Source organism: Populus alba, chromosome 13 (assembly GCF_005239225.2).
Source record: "Populus alba chromosome 13, ASM523922v2, whole genome shotgun sequence".
Taxonomy (NCBI): Eukaryota; Viridiplantae; Streptophyta; class Magnoliopsida; order Malpighiales; family Salicaceae; genus Populus; species Populus alba.
In genome coordinates this window covers 865482-877741 of record NC_133296.1, presented here as the reverse complement: position 1 = coordinate 877741, position 12260 = coordinate 865482, and the positions used below count along the sequence as shown (strand labels likewise).

General features: G+C 28.2%; 1 protein-coding gene across 2 annotated transcripts; it reads right to left on the bottom strand.

Annotated features, from left to right (window-relative positions):
- Positions 1-3120: 3120 nt before the first annotated feature.
- Positions 3121-5820, bottom strand: LOC118060980 (bidirectional sugar transporter SWEET16-like). 2 transcript variants are annotated; one of them, XM_073403930.1, is made up of 6 exons: positions 5533-5820; positions 5409-5445; positions 4685-4892; positions 4209-4370; positions 3908-4075; positions 3121-3787 (listed from the first exon to the last, which is right to left on the bottom strand). In XM_073403930.1, exons 1-6 carry the CDS (start codon positions 5564-5566, stop codon positions 3446-3448), a joined length of 951 nt encoding a protein of 316 aa, XP_073260031.1. In that variant the 5' UTR covers positions 5567-5820; the 3' UTR covers positions 3121-3445. The 2 variants fall into 2 exon arrangements, with proteins under 2 accessions (XP_073260031.1, XP_034930207.1); XM_035074316.2 differs by having other exon boundaries at positions 3908-4027; positions 5533-5817.
- Positions 5821-12260: the final 6440 nt, after the last annotated feature.

Below are 12260 nucleotides of genomic sequence, written 5' to 3'. Positions count from 1 at the left end.
AATTTGCTACGCTGTCATGAGAATGATCCCAATGCAGCCCCATTCCTTCAGAGATATAGAGTGATTCCTCCTCGTATGCGCTATCCATTAGTGTTGGGGGGGGGGGGGGGCTCAAGAACCCAGTCCTGATATGGTCCATAGAACTCCATTACCTTGTGATAATGCTTCACGTTCGATAGATGATGCAATAATGGGAGAGCAACCATCCTTTGAAGCTCCATTTTTCAATCAGTTTCTTTTTGAAAATGAATGAATTTCATAATCAGCAAAGCGTCAAAATCTTTAGGAATTTGGGATCATTTCAAAATACAAGCATGCAGCTTGGAATTGGATATCTTGTAAAAAATTCCTGCATTTTTCCCACCAGATTTCAAGTGCCCAAGCATCAAATCCATGTCTTGCGTGATAAGTAATGGGTACTCCAGCATAAATGAAGAATCAAACAAACATATACAACAGTGGCAGGACTTAAAAAGCAACTCCTAGAATTACAAGGAGACCGAAACTAACAATAGAAAGCTGAAGAAATTTGAGACCCAAAAGCTGAAGATTAATGAGTTGAAAAGAAGATTTATTGTTTGTCACCTGGCGAGATCCTATAAATATCCTCAGGACCGTCCGAGGAGGCACTGTAGATCTTTGGCTATATTACCTTCCATTTCACTTCATACCGTGAAGTTCAGTCTATTTCATAGCAAGGTTTGCTGGATTTGTGAACAGTGTTGAATGTTGTCCGTTATTTCTTCAATCCATGCTATTGCCACTCTGAGATGAACTCTACACAATATCATCTTCTTTCTGAGCATCATATACTCTCTTTCCTTGGGATCCCTTTTCGCTGTTAGAATCTTATGTAGTTCTTTTGCAGGGTTCCATTACAGAAAGGGACACCACTTGTGAACAGAGCTGTAACCGAGCTGTAAATACTGAACAGCAATGGAAGAAGCTTTGAAGATAGATGAATAATTAATAACGTCCAATTTAGACAATATTACTCAACTGAGTGACATGGAGAGAACTGTCGACATTCTGATCTGTCATTATTCGGGGGATGACACAAAAACCCTGATTCTGTGAGATATGAAGCAACTTCTCGCTGAACTCAACGACAGGATTTCTTTTATGGGGTCTTCAAAAGAATCTGCTCAATCTGAACTCGAAAATTTTCACAAAGAAAATCCTGATTTCCTGGCAATACTTGAGAGAGAGAAAGTAGAATTACAAGTAGAGGAATCAAAGCTGTCACAGTTCACATTTGAAGAAGCTAGAATTGAAGCGGCCGTCCAAAAGTTAATGGAAATGAAGGAATCATTGGTTTCTCAGAAATCTTCGGCTGCAGAAATTATTGAAGAGGGAAAGCAGAAAATGGATGATTTGAAGAGCAAACATAAAAAAAAATAAAGAAATTTGAGTATAACTGTTTCAAATGGCAGGGTAAAATATGTAAATTCAATGTAACCACCATTGCAACTTTGAGGGATGCCAGACAAGTTTTGTTCCATTGAATTGTTTGATTTCCTTGCTTCCAAAACTATTAATTTAATATGTATTGGTATTATTATATTCATGTAAATATACTTTTATTATTAATAAAAAAATTATTTATTTTTAATATTCCTATAATATTAGATTAATGAATCTAAAGTAAAGATACAATCCATGAGACAAGAAATGCTCTATAAAAAAAATTATAAAATTATTATAATTATGAGATTTTTATTACATCAAAGCATTGTTTCTAAAATATTCATGATCGATGCTCTCTTAAATACTGAACATTCATTAGAGCTGTAAAGACTTGTATATATTATGTTCTTTCCCTTATGAAATGAAGCAATTACTCTCATAAGTTGGGGTATAAAAAATATCTAGAACTAATATGTATGTGTTTGTCATAAGACATGTATATTGAATTAACTCGCATGAGAATTCTATATTAAGAGATAATGTCTATGAAAAGACTTACGTAATGGTTGTATAAGTGATTCTTAAACTTGAGATTATTAAGTCATCTTATATAGAAAATATTATGTTTTAATTCCATTACATGTTATCTTAATCGAGGTAATGAAATGACAAACATTAGATATAACATGAATTATATAAATAGGTACTTAAGTAATTAAGAAAAGATTTATCACCCTGAGTGAATTAGAAAAAAAATATTTCATTTGTTCTCAAATAGTATTAACTGAGAAATCCTTGGTCAAGGTGGAATAAAATTTGAAAAGAGTTTCAAATCTGACGATCAATTATTATTATGTAGAGAGCAAACATGATTTAACATAACAGAAATACGTCATGCTTTAATGTTAAATTAATTAGAACATTATTGATGAAAATATATTAATTATACTAAGAAACTAAACCAGTCATTGAAAAGTTAGTCAAACCACTAATGTTTTTTCTAATATTTGAGGAATCATGACACATTGCTAGATACCCTTGATCTTTAAATATAAATTAATCAATTGTTTAATTGATAATAAATTAAATTATTTGATTTATTTAATTCTATTTAATTAGAATTAGAATTTATATTTGGGTTAACATATTAAGAATCCAACGAGTCATATTCATTAATAACCATTAATTATAAATTAAACTAAGATGATTTAATTAGTATAACTTGATTAAAATATATTTTAGAAATTAAGAACTAGAATATAATCAATATAATGATTATATTTCTAGACCTAGAAAAATCAAGTAAAGACTTGATGAAGTTAATTTTTAAAATTATCTTGAATTAATATATGAATATTATTTAGGAAGCAAATTGATATTTTTACTAATTTATAGGGTTTTTTTTTTTCTTCAGATTTTTTTTTATAAATAATAAGCTATATTTTTTATTTTTTTAGTTATTATATGTTAAACACGAAAAACTATAAAAACATATAATTAAATCTTGAAATCTAAACATAGCAATTTCTCTCCTCTAAATAGAAATTTAAAATATTTTTTACTGGTACGTTGAAGGCCAGACATAGCCCTTCACTTTTCGTTTCTCAATTTGGAAGAGTACGTGACACATTGGCATTTAATTTGTTCTGAGTTGCTTTATACGAGTGATTTACAAGTCTTTTCCATGTCATCTTAGAAATTGAAGAGTTAAAATGGTCTCAATAAGTGAAGATATATCAGGAAAAAGCATTGTGCAGGCCATAACGATAGCTCATAGTCAACATTATACGCATCCATTGAAAGAGGCCCTGGAGGCACCGCTTATGGCACCGTCGAAAACCATCGGAAAGCATGCCGATTATTACACCGCAGGAACCATCGGAAGGCATCTGCTTTTCCTTGATTATTGATAACACATGCAGTAAACTTCCCTTCCCGTTTTGTAAAGTAATTAAGGACCAAAAACAGTAAGTGCTAGGGTAACTAGGTATATGTATGTAGTCTTCATTGATCTTGTTAGACCTAATCCAAGTATCAATCAAGGGCTATCAAGTTTCCCATTCTCAATACCAGCCTCGTTAGCACTAAAAGAGAGTGTCTTCGTGATCTTTTGTAAGCTGTATTCTCCATTAACCGATGGCTTTGGCAGGCTCTTTCCCTTACTGATACTTCTGTTCTTCAAGCTGCCCTCTTCAACACCACCGTCATCTTCACCGTCCTTATTTCTGTGTACAAGAATATCGACACTTCCTTTCACCATTTGTACCGAGCCATCTTCTTCTATCATTGTTTTGGCTGATGCTGACTTGTTCTTGTTCTTGTACATTAAATATAGGATCAATTGAGCTGACCCCAATACAAAACCAACTGCATTAGGCACCTGAAGTTGGACATGCATTAATTACGTACTTTACCTCAGATTTCATTTCAAGAGTTGTTTTCTTCATCTACTTTTGAGATGCAGAGAGTCGGCAAATGACAAAAATGTTACAGAACTTACTCCAATGTAGAAGTCTTTGACAAGTACTGAATAAGTTGACCAAACACCTCCATTGAGGAACAGGAAAAAAGAGAGCAAAAATGGCATGTACTCCACGCTCTTCGTCTTTATTACTCTTCTCTGTGATGCATAGCATTCAAGCCAAATTAATGGTCCATCAAGAACATGCTATATGATTCTGAAGATCAATAGAACTTTAAATCCAAGGAGTTTCAAGAACCTTGAAGGTATCAATTAATGTCATTACACATGTCTACTTCAAAGGAAATTCTAGCTACAAGCTCTAGTTAGTGAAGCTTACCATGGCTGATAATGGAGCTGCATACATGCCAATTGTTAATGCAGCACACAAAATTCCAACGAAGGTAATTCGCAGATTTTCATGAATTGCTAGAAGAGCAACCGCAATTACTACTCCAAGAAAACCAACATTCAAAATGGCCACTAACTTTGCCATCGTAACCTGAAAAAATAAATAATAAATCATGTGTTTGAGTCATTATTATTGAACCCGGCCTGGCTGAAGACAAAACAGATTAAGAAAAACAAAAAACCCAGTTTAACTAGGAATAATTAACTAGGGATTTTTTAATTAATGCCATACCATCTTGATTTTAGTTTTTTTTTTTTTTTAATTTCACATATTATAAAAGCGAGCTTGTTCATATTAAGCAAGCAAACAAAGGTTTCTTGATAAAGCAATTTATGGTCTGTGTGCATGGATTACTTTGCAAAATAAGAAAACAAAAGGGACAATGAAACATCAATGAATGTCACCTTCGTATCCTTGGGAGCATAAATGAGAAAGAGTGTGACATAAATGAATTGGAAGATGGCTCCAACTCCATTCACTGATACAACAAGAATATCTGGCTTGATAAGTCCATAGAATGTCCATAAACTTGTGCTCAGCAGTGTGGTTGTGTATGGAACCCCTTTGTAATTCTCTGTTGATTTCTTCTTCACCACTCCCCAGAAGGTCTTTCTGCAATTATGCAAAACCCATCTATAAATTAGATGAGCCATACCTAAAGTCGTTTCCCCGTTAAGTTTTTCATCCGAATTATTCTTCGCAGATTTTCTATAAATCGCCATTTCCCCCACTCTTAACTCCCTCAAGAAACGTGAAGTTCTGGATGGAATTCAGTAACATTGAATGAGAGTTTTTTGAAATTTTTGGGGATTGATTTAGAATCCATGTATAATTGGAGGACTTATTTGAAGTTTCCCATTTATTTTTTATATATATTCCTGCTGAGTGGTGCAAAGGTTACTTTAAGTAAATATATTCCATGACCAAAAGATTACTTCAAAATCTAGATTCATAATCACATCATCTTTTTATTTTTTTTATTTTTTTATAAACATATTGTAATTAATTAATGAAAATCTATCCTCGAGAACGAAAGATCGAGACAATAAGCATGCATCATCTTATTAGCACATTCCATATTTTAAACAGCAAAACAAAGAGAAATTATTTTGAATTAAATAAACTTACACTGGAGAAACAAAAAGCAGTAAGGAAATTATATTACCTGCAAAAAAAAAAAAAAGGAACGAAAACCCATGAATCTAATTAAGAGGGAATAAATCTCATAATTAAGAGAAGAAAGGAAACTAACCAGTGATGCCAACAAAGAAGCTCAAGCTAGCCATGAATAATGCAATGGATCGAAGAGAGGTTCTTGAAGAAGGGATGAAGACACACAGAAGTAATTAAGCTTTTTTATATGCACTTTCTTTAGCAAATCAGGCTCTAGATTTTTGCCACGTCTTCACTCAATGTGATTAGTTGCACGTAAATCTTGATGATAACAATAAATCAATAATAATATCATGTGCACCCGCAACTTAATTTAGACAACATCATTTCGTGTCTTTACATGTTTTTTTGTGTTCGAAACTGGAATGCTTTTGTCCTAATCTTGGATGATTTCTGCTTTTTAAAAGGAGCTTGATTTGGTAATCCGTGTGCGTGATGGTATAGTTTGGGGGTGGTGCCTAATTATTCTGGAAAAATTGTTCGGTTTTATGTATATCATCCCATACCTTCCTCCATTATTTGACAAGAAAACTTGCCGACATGAAAATAATGTAATTACTGTTTTGGAATGAAAGATAAAAACAATAAATTTATTTTGAAAATATAAAAAATTATTTTAAAATTACTTCATAGACAAATCTATTTAAATCTTTATCTTTTCAATCAAATATATTTATATCTCTTTTATATTTGTTGTTTTTATTGATAAACATTAACTAAACACAACTAATTAGTTAATTTAACCTTTTTTTATTTCTAATTTTGCTTGTATTCTTTATAAATATTTCTCTTCTTCTCTTTCCCATTACCTTGTTCCTTCATATAACATATAAATCTCTTTAAACCACTCTTTTTTAAGGGTTTTTTTATTTATTTATTAAAATCCTGCTTTTTTCTTATAGTTTAAATTAGTGTTTATATACTAAAATTGTAACATTAATCAACGACCAAACAATTTATTGCAATATTAATGATAAGAAGTGGCTTTGGTATACGAATTTTTTTTTTTTTTGCAAAGTATTTTAGGTTGAAAGTATATCTATATAAGTGTAGGTACATGAAAGTTATTTTAGAGAACTAGTTTTTGAATGATTGCTGGATAATATATGAGCCTATATATATTGACTATGAATTAAAACTTTCCTCCATAAATTCCACTCACCAAACACTTTATGTCCTTTCTGTTTTTTATTTTCTTTTGGTTTGCAAGGTCGTGAATGTGCATGCATCTTGTTGATGTAAATTAGGAAACCAAGGCGTGGAAATTTTTATGCGATGGACATTAATTAAGCCTTCTCTTTCGAACTTCTGTTGTGGATAATGATGAGTAAAATCAAATATACTGTCCACTACATCTTTGGATTATTATCATCTCTAGTTTGAATTCCACTTGATTTTTTTTTTTTCATCTTTTATTTTTTTCCCCATCAATTTAACCCTTTTATAGCATAATTAAATGGAATTAAGCTTCAAATTATGGAGATAATATTAAATTACAAGTTAAAAGACTGAAAAGTAAAATACTAGAATTAATTAGTCATCGGCCGAACCCAGGATAAATATGGATATGATAAACGTATTAGGCCCAAAACATTTGGATTCAAATGCTATGGGGTTTTATGGCTATGTGTCGAACCCAAGATAATCTCTTAGATTATAAGTATTGTAAGCATAATGATGAATTGTCATGCCTCTCCATCTAGACCAATGATACAAGTAATGAATTCATATTCAATGTAATGATTCCCTTACACTAATAGGTGTATAAAATGTCTCTTAAAGGGGTATAGATACCCCATGAACCATCCAGGTAAAGATTCATAATTTTTCATCTCTTAAAATAAACTTATATAAATTAAAAAAGCATTAATAATCTTAAAACTAAAAAATAAATATTTTTATTTCTTGAATTTAAAGCTCTTTTAAATCATTTATTATTTTTCCCATAAAAATACTAACTTTATTATCAGATAATTTTTACATCCCCCTGATTGAGACTTTTTTTTATAGGTAATTAAACTTTTACTATTAGTTTGATTTTTCTTAATCTAAAGAGAGGAAATTCAATTATTTGAATATATTAATTAACCACTATCTCAAATACTAAATATCTTATTGTTTATATATCCTGAATTTTAAAAGATCATCAACCTTGATACTATAGAAATATATAAGTAGATTCATATCAATGGATTAATTTACTAATTAACATATAATAATAAAATTTAAATTTATAATCATTTAATCATTAAAATTTTTATATTATTTCAAATAACTATATTAACTCAAACACTCAAATTATATCAAATGAAATCTCAATATTAATAATTTTATATTACATCCTTTCTAAATATATAAATATATCTGCATCGTGACATTAAGCAGAGAGGTCATAACACTTAAAAATCGGCACTTAATTATGAAAGAAAGCTTCTTCGTATTAACTACCAACAAAAGTTTTCTTGTGAATAATCTGAATGAAAGTTTGTTGATAAACAAAAGAAAGAGAAAGATCATAAATAATCACCTTTTTTTTTTTTTTCTCCTTTGAGAATAAATGAGAAAGAGTGTACGTAACATAGATGAACTGAAGGCCAACAACAACATCAGGACAAGAATATCTTTCTAGAAACTATTTAGTGGGTGGTAATAATAAAAGTTTGGGATTAACATATTTTTTTTCGTTATGATTTTAGATTCGAGTCATATAATTGCTAATATAATAATTATTAAAAATTTATATGATCATTAATTTCAGAATCCATGAAATTAATTGAGGTATACTCAAATTAATTCAAATACTCGCGTTAATAATAATAATAATAATAATAATAATAATAAATATTTGTCTCGAGTATTTCATAGAATTTCCATAAACTTGTGCTCAATAGTGTAGTACATAGAATAGAACTCGCACTACATTTTAAGTAGATTCAATTTTTTTAATATAAAATAATAATTAAATAATATTATTATTTTTAAATAAGCAAGAAAAATATTATCCTAAATAACCCAATCAAATAAAGAAAAAATTAAGGAAGTAGAAAGCATATATATATATATATATATATATATAAACAAAGCTCAATCCCTAAAAAAAATAAATATTAAAGAATAAACAAAAGCTATCTTTAATGAATCACTAGATTAATTTTTCAAATTATAACCGGTAAAATTCTAAACATGAGTTTAACTAAAAACTTTAAATTTAAATTAATTCAATATTAAAAAATAAAATTGAGTAAAAAAACAAAAAAAAAATAAAAGTAATAATAATAATAAATGAGGCGAAATCAACAAAAAAAAAATTAAAATTTAAAAATTATCACAAATGACATAAAAACTGCTGTTGCTGGCCTTAATTTATTGATCTGTTACGATGCTCTGTTAATTTAGTTTCTTGTTTTGATTACAGAGACCCACCACCATTTGTGTATTGTCTGTTGAGGCTTGCGGTGCAGGGCTTCATGAATTATTGCAACTATTCGAGTATGAAGGATTTTCTATGTCATGGCATTTGATGTCTGTTGATGCAGAAAGGATGACTGTGTGGTACGTGTAAGAATAGTGCAAACAACACTTTGTCAAAAATTAATTTAACCCAAAAATTTAAATAGTTATGTTAAGTGATAGAATATTATTTTTTTTATTCTCTAGCACATTTTTCATGGTTTTAAAATACTTACATTGAAAAGCAAAAACCATCGTATAAATGATATTACATGCAAAAGCAAAGTGAAAGGCCGAAAACCCATCAAGAAAAGAAATGTGTTTGGTATATTGATTTGGACATTTTGATCTTTTAATATCAATCACTAGATATTTGTACTGATGTTGCGATAATAATGGCGCGGGGACCAGTATTTATTGTCCTGAACAAGAATTCTGTGTTATATAGTTTTAATATTAAGTGGCTTTTTATTCAAAAACAAAGAATATGTTTAAAAATGTTGTGCAAACTATGTTTTAAAAATTTTAATTTTTTTATTTAAAATAAAAAAAATATGTTTTTAGATTGTTTTATGCATTATTATAAAAAATTATTTTTAAAAAATAAAAAAATTATTTTAATATATTTTAAATAAAAAATATTTTAAATTATCACTGTTATTATAATTTTAAACAAATCTAAAATATTGAAAGTGATTGGTATCAATTAAAAGTCAACATCACATCTCATTCCTCCACACATGGTTTTATAGCTACCTTTAAAAGCTACAAACTGTAGTTTTTAATACAGCTGTTATTTACTTTTATTAATTGTTTTAAATACTTTATTAAAATAAAATAAAATTGGTTGAGAAATTGTCGAAGACATTTGTACCTCTTTAAACTCTATAAGTATGTCATCCATTACAAATTTATTTCATTCACACCTGCGGTTTGTTTTAATGCTAGAAACAAATTATTATTATTATTATTAATATAGATATTTAGACTAATTTACATATATTTTAATTAATTTTATAATTTTTAAAATTAATGATGATATAAGCATTCAGTAATCTTAAAATTTATATAACTCGAGCTAATAATTTTTAAAAAATAAATTTGAAATCTAACTAGTTAAACAACTCTCCTCAAAATTACTATAATCAAATCTTTTTCTCATCAAAGTTTGCCCCATTATTTTTCTTTCTCACCTAATAAAAGAAACAAATCATCTCCTGATTTCATACCAATTGAAATATTTCTGAATGTTATTGACGTTTCTTGATAAAAATGATATTTCTCGATTATATGAGAAAAATGGGCAACCAACATTTCTTCTATTTTAATGAAAAATGTTAATTAAATATGTAGCACTTATTATTTCAATTTGACTATGCAATGTATTGAATTAATGATATGCTAGCAAAAATATATTTTTTTAAGATTGATTTTAAATGAAATTTTAATTTCATATTTACTTTTAATTTTACACTGCAGTGTGTGTGTGTATATTAACATATAAAAGTCACAGATATACCCTTTTTTTCATCTGTTTTTTTAGTAATTTTGATAATAAAAGCCTTTTTTCACAATTATGTTTACCAAACACTATATAAAATCTTTTCAATCAAAAAGCACTTATCATGAATATTACCAAATTAACACCTTTTCAAATAAGTACACCCATTTTTACAGCTACGTACCTACAGCTAAAAGCTACAGTTTTTCTAAATTAAAAAAAAAAATGCTATGAAAATTATATTTACAGGAACATTACAAATAATCATAATTATAATAACTACCATAACACTGAAACAAAATTATATTAATATACTTAGATCATCAAATAAATGATTACACACACATATATACTTGTCTATATATGACCCTAAATTGCTATAAAATTCTATTGAAAATCTCTTTCAATATTCTACTCGTCAAAAATGCAATTGACGTCCCTTTAATTCCTCCTATGCTTTTTAGGCAATGAGGTGCATTTACAAAGGTTGCTGGGGTGGGCCTCATATGTCAAAAATGTGTTTGATATATTGATTTGGACATTTTGATCTTTAAATATCAATCACGAGGTATTTGTACTGATGTTGCGATAATAATGGCATGGGGACCAGTATTTACTGTCCTGAACAAGAATTCTGTGTTATATAGTTTTAGGATATAAATTCTTATTAAATATACATATATATATATATATTTTAACATTTTTTTTTGTTATTTTTTTAAATTCAATTTCAATCAACAAATAAAAATCAAACAACATTAAGTGCCCTTCGAGAAATCACAGCTATTGGCTCTTTTTAATATTAAGTGGCTTTTCATTAAAAAAAAAATAAAGAGTGTATTTGAGGAATGCCGTATAAATTGTGTTTTTAAAAATTTTAATTTTATTTATTTTAAAAAATATATATATATTTTAAATTATTTTTATGTGTTAATATAAAAAGTATTATTTATAAGTTTATGATTAATCTCATGAGTCTTGAAATTAACGTATATGTAAGTCTTCAGTAACTTGAAGATTTGTAAGGCTCAAACTAATAATTTTAATATTTTTTTTTATTAATTTTGATAATAAAAGTCACAGATATACCTTTTTTCATATATTTTTTTAGTGATTTTGATAATAAAAGCCTTTTTTTCACAATTATATCTACCAAACACTATATAAAATGTTTTCAATTAAAAAAACACTTTATCCTGATGAATATTACCAAACACCTTTTCAAAATAAGTATAGCTATTTTTAAAGCTACAATCAAAAGTCATAGCTACAGCTAAAAGCTACAGTTTTTCTAATTTTTAAAAAAATGCTATAAAAAATATATTAACAGGAACAATACAAATAATCATAATTATAATAACGACCATAACACTGAAACAAAATTATATTAACATACTTAAATCATCAAATAAATGATTATACACACACACATATATAGTTGTCTATATATGACCCTAAATTGCTATAAAATTTCTATTTAAAATCTCTTTCAATATTCTACTCGTAAAAAATGCAATTGACGTCCCTTTCTCCTATGCTTTTTAGGCAAGGAGGTGCATTTATAAAGATTGCTGGGGGAGATTTGGGTGTGATGTGGAGGCTAACCATTCTTTTTATCAACTTGTGATTTGGATAACGATTTGACCAGAATCAACCCTACCGTCCACTGTCTCAATCGTTACATTATCTTAACGTATACGCAGTTAAGAATATCAAAATTTACTATGGTTAGTTTTTTATTTTTTATAGTTGTGGTTTGAAAAAATAAATTTAAAAAATTAAAAGAGAGTTTCTAATAAAATCTATATAAATTAGTAGTACATTAAAAAAAGCATTAAAGTAAATGGAATTAGAGC

Excerpts from the sequence above, each read along its gene's own strand:
- LOC118060980 (XM_073403930.1), bottom strand. The coding sequence starts at position 5,566 with ATGGCTAGCTTGAGCTTCTTTGTTGGCATCACTG. Across the intron at positions 4,893-5,408 it reads CTGCTTTTTGTTTCTCCAGT|AAAGACCTTCTGGGGAGTGG; the intron begins GTAAGTTTATTT and ends GCATAATTGCAG. Across the intron at positions 3,788-3,907 it reads TCAAAGACTTCTACATTGGA|GTGCCTAATGCAGTTGGTTT; the intron begins GTAAGTTCTGTA and ends GTCCAACTTCAG.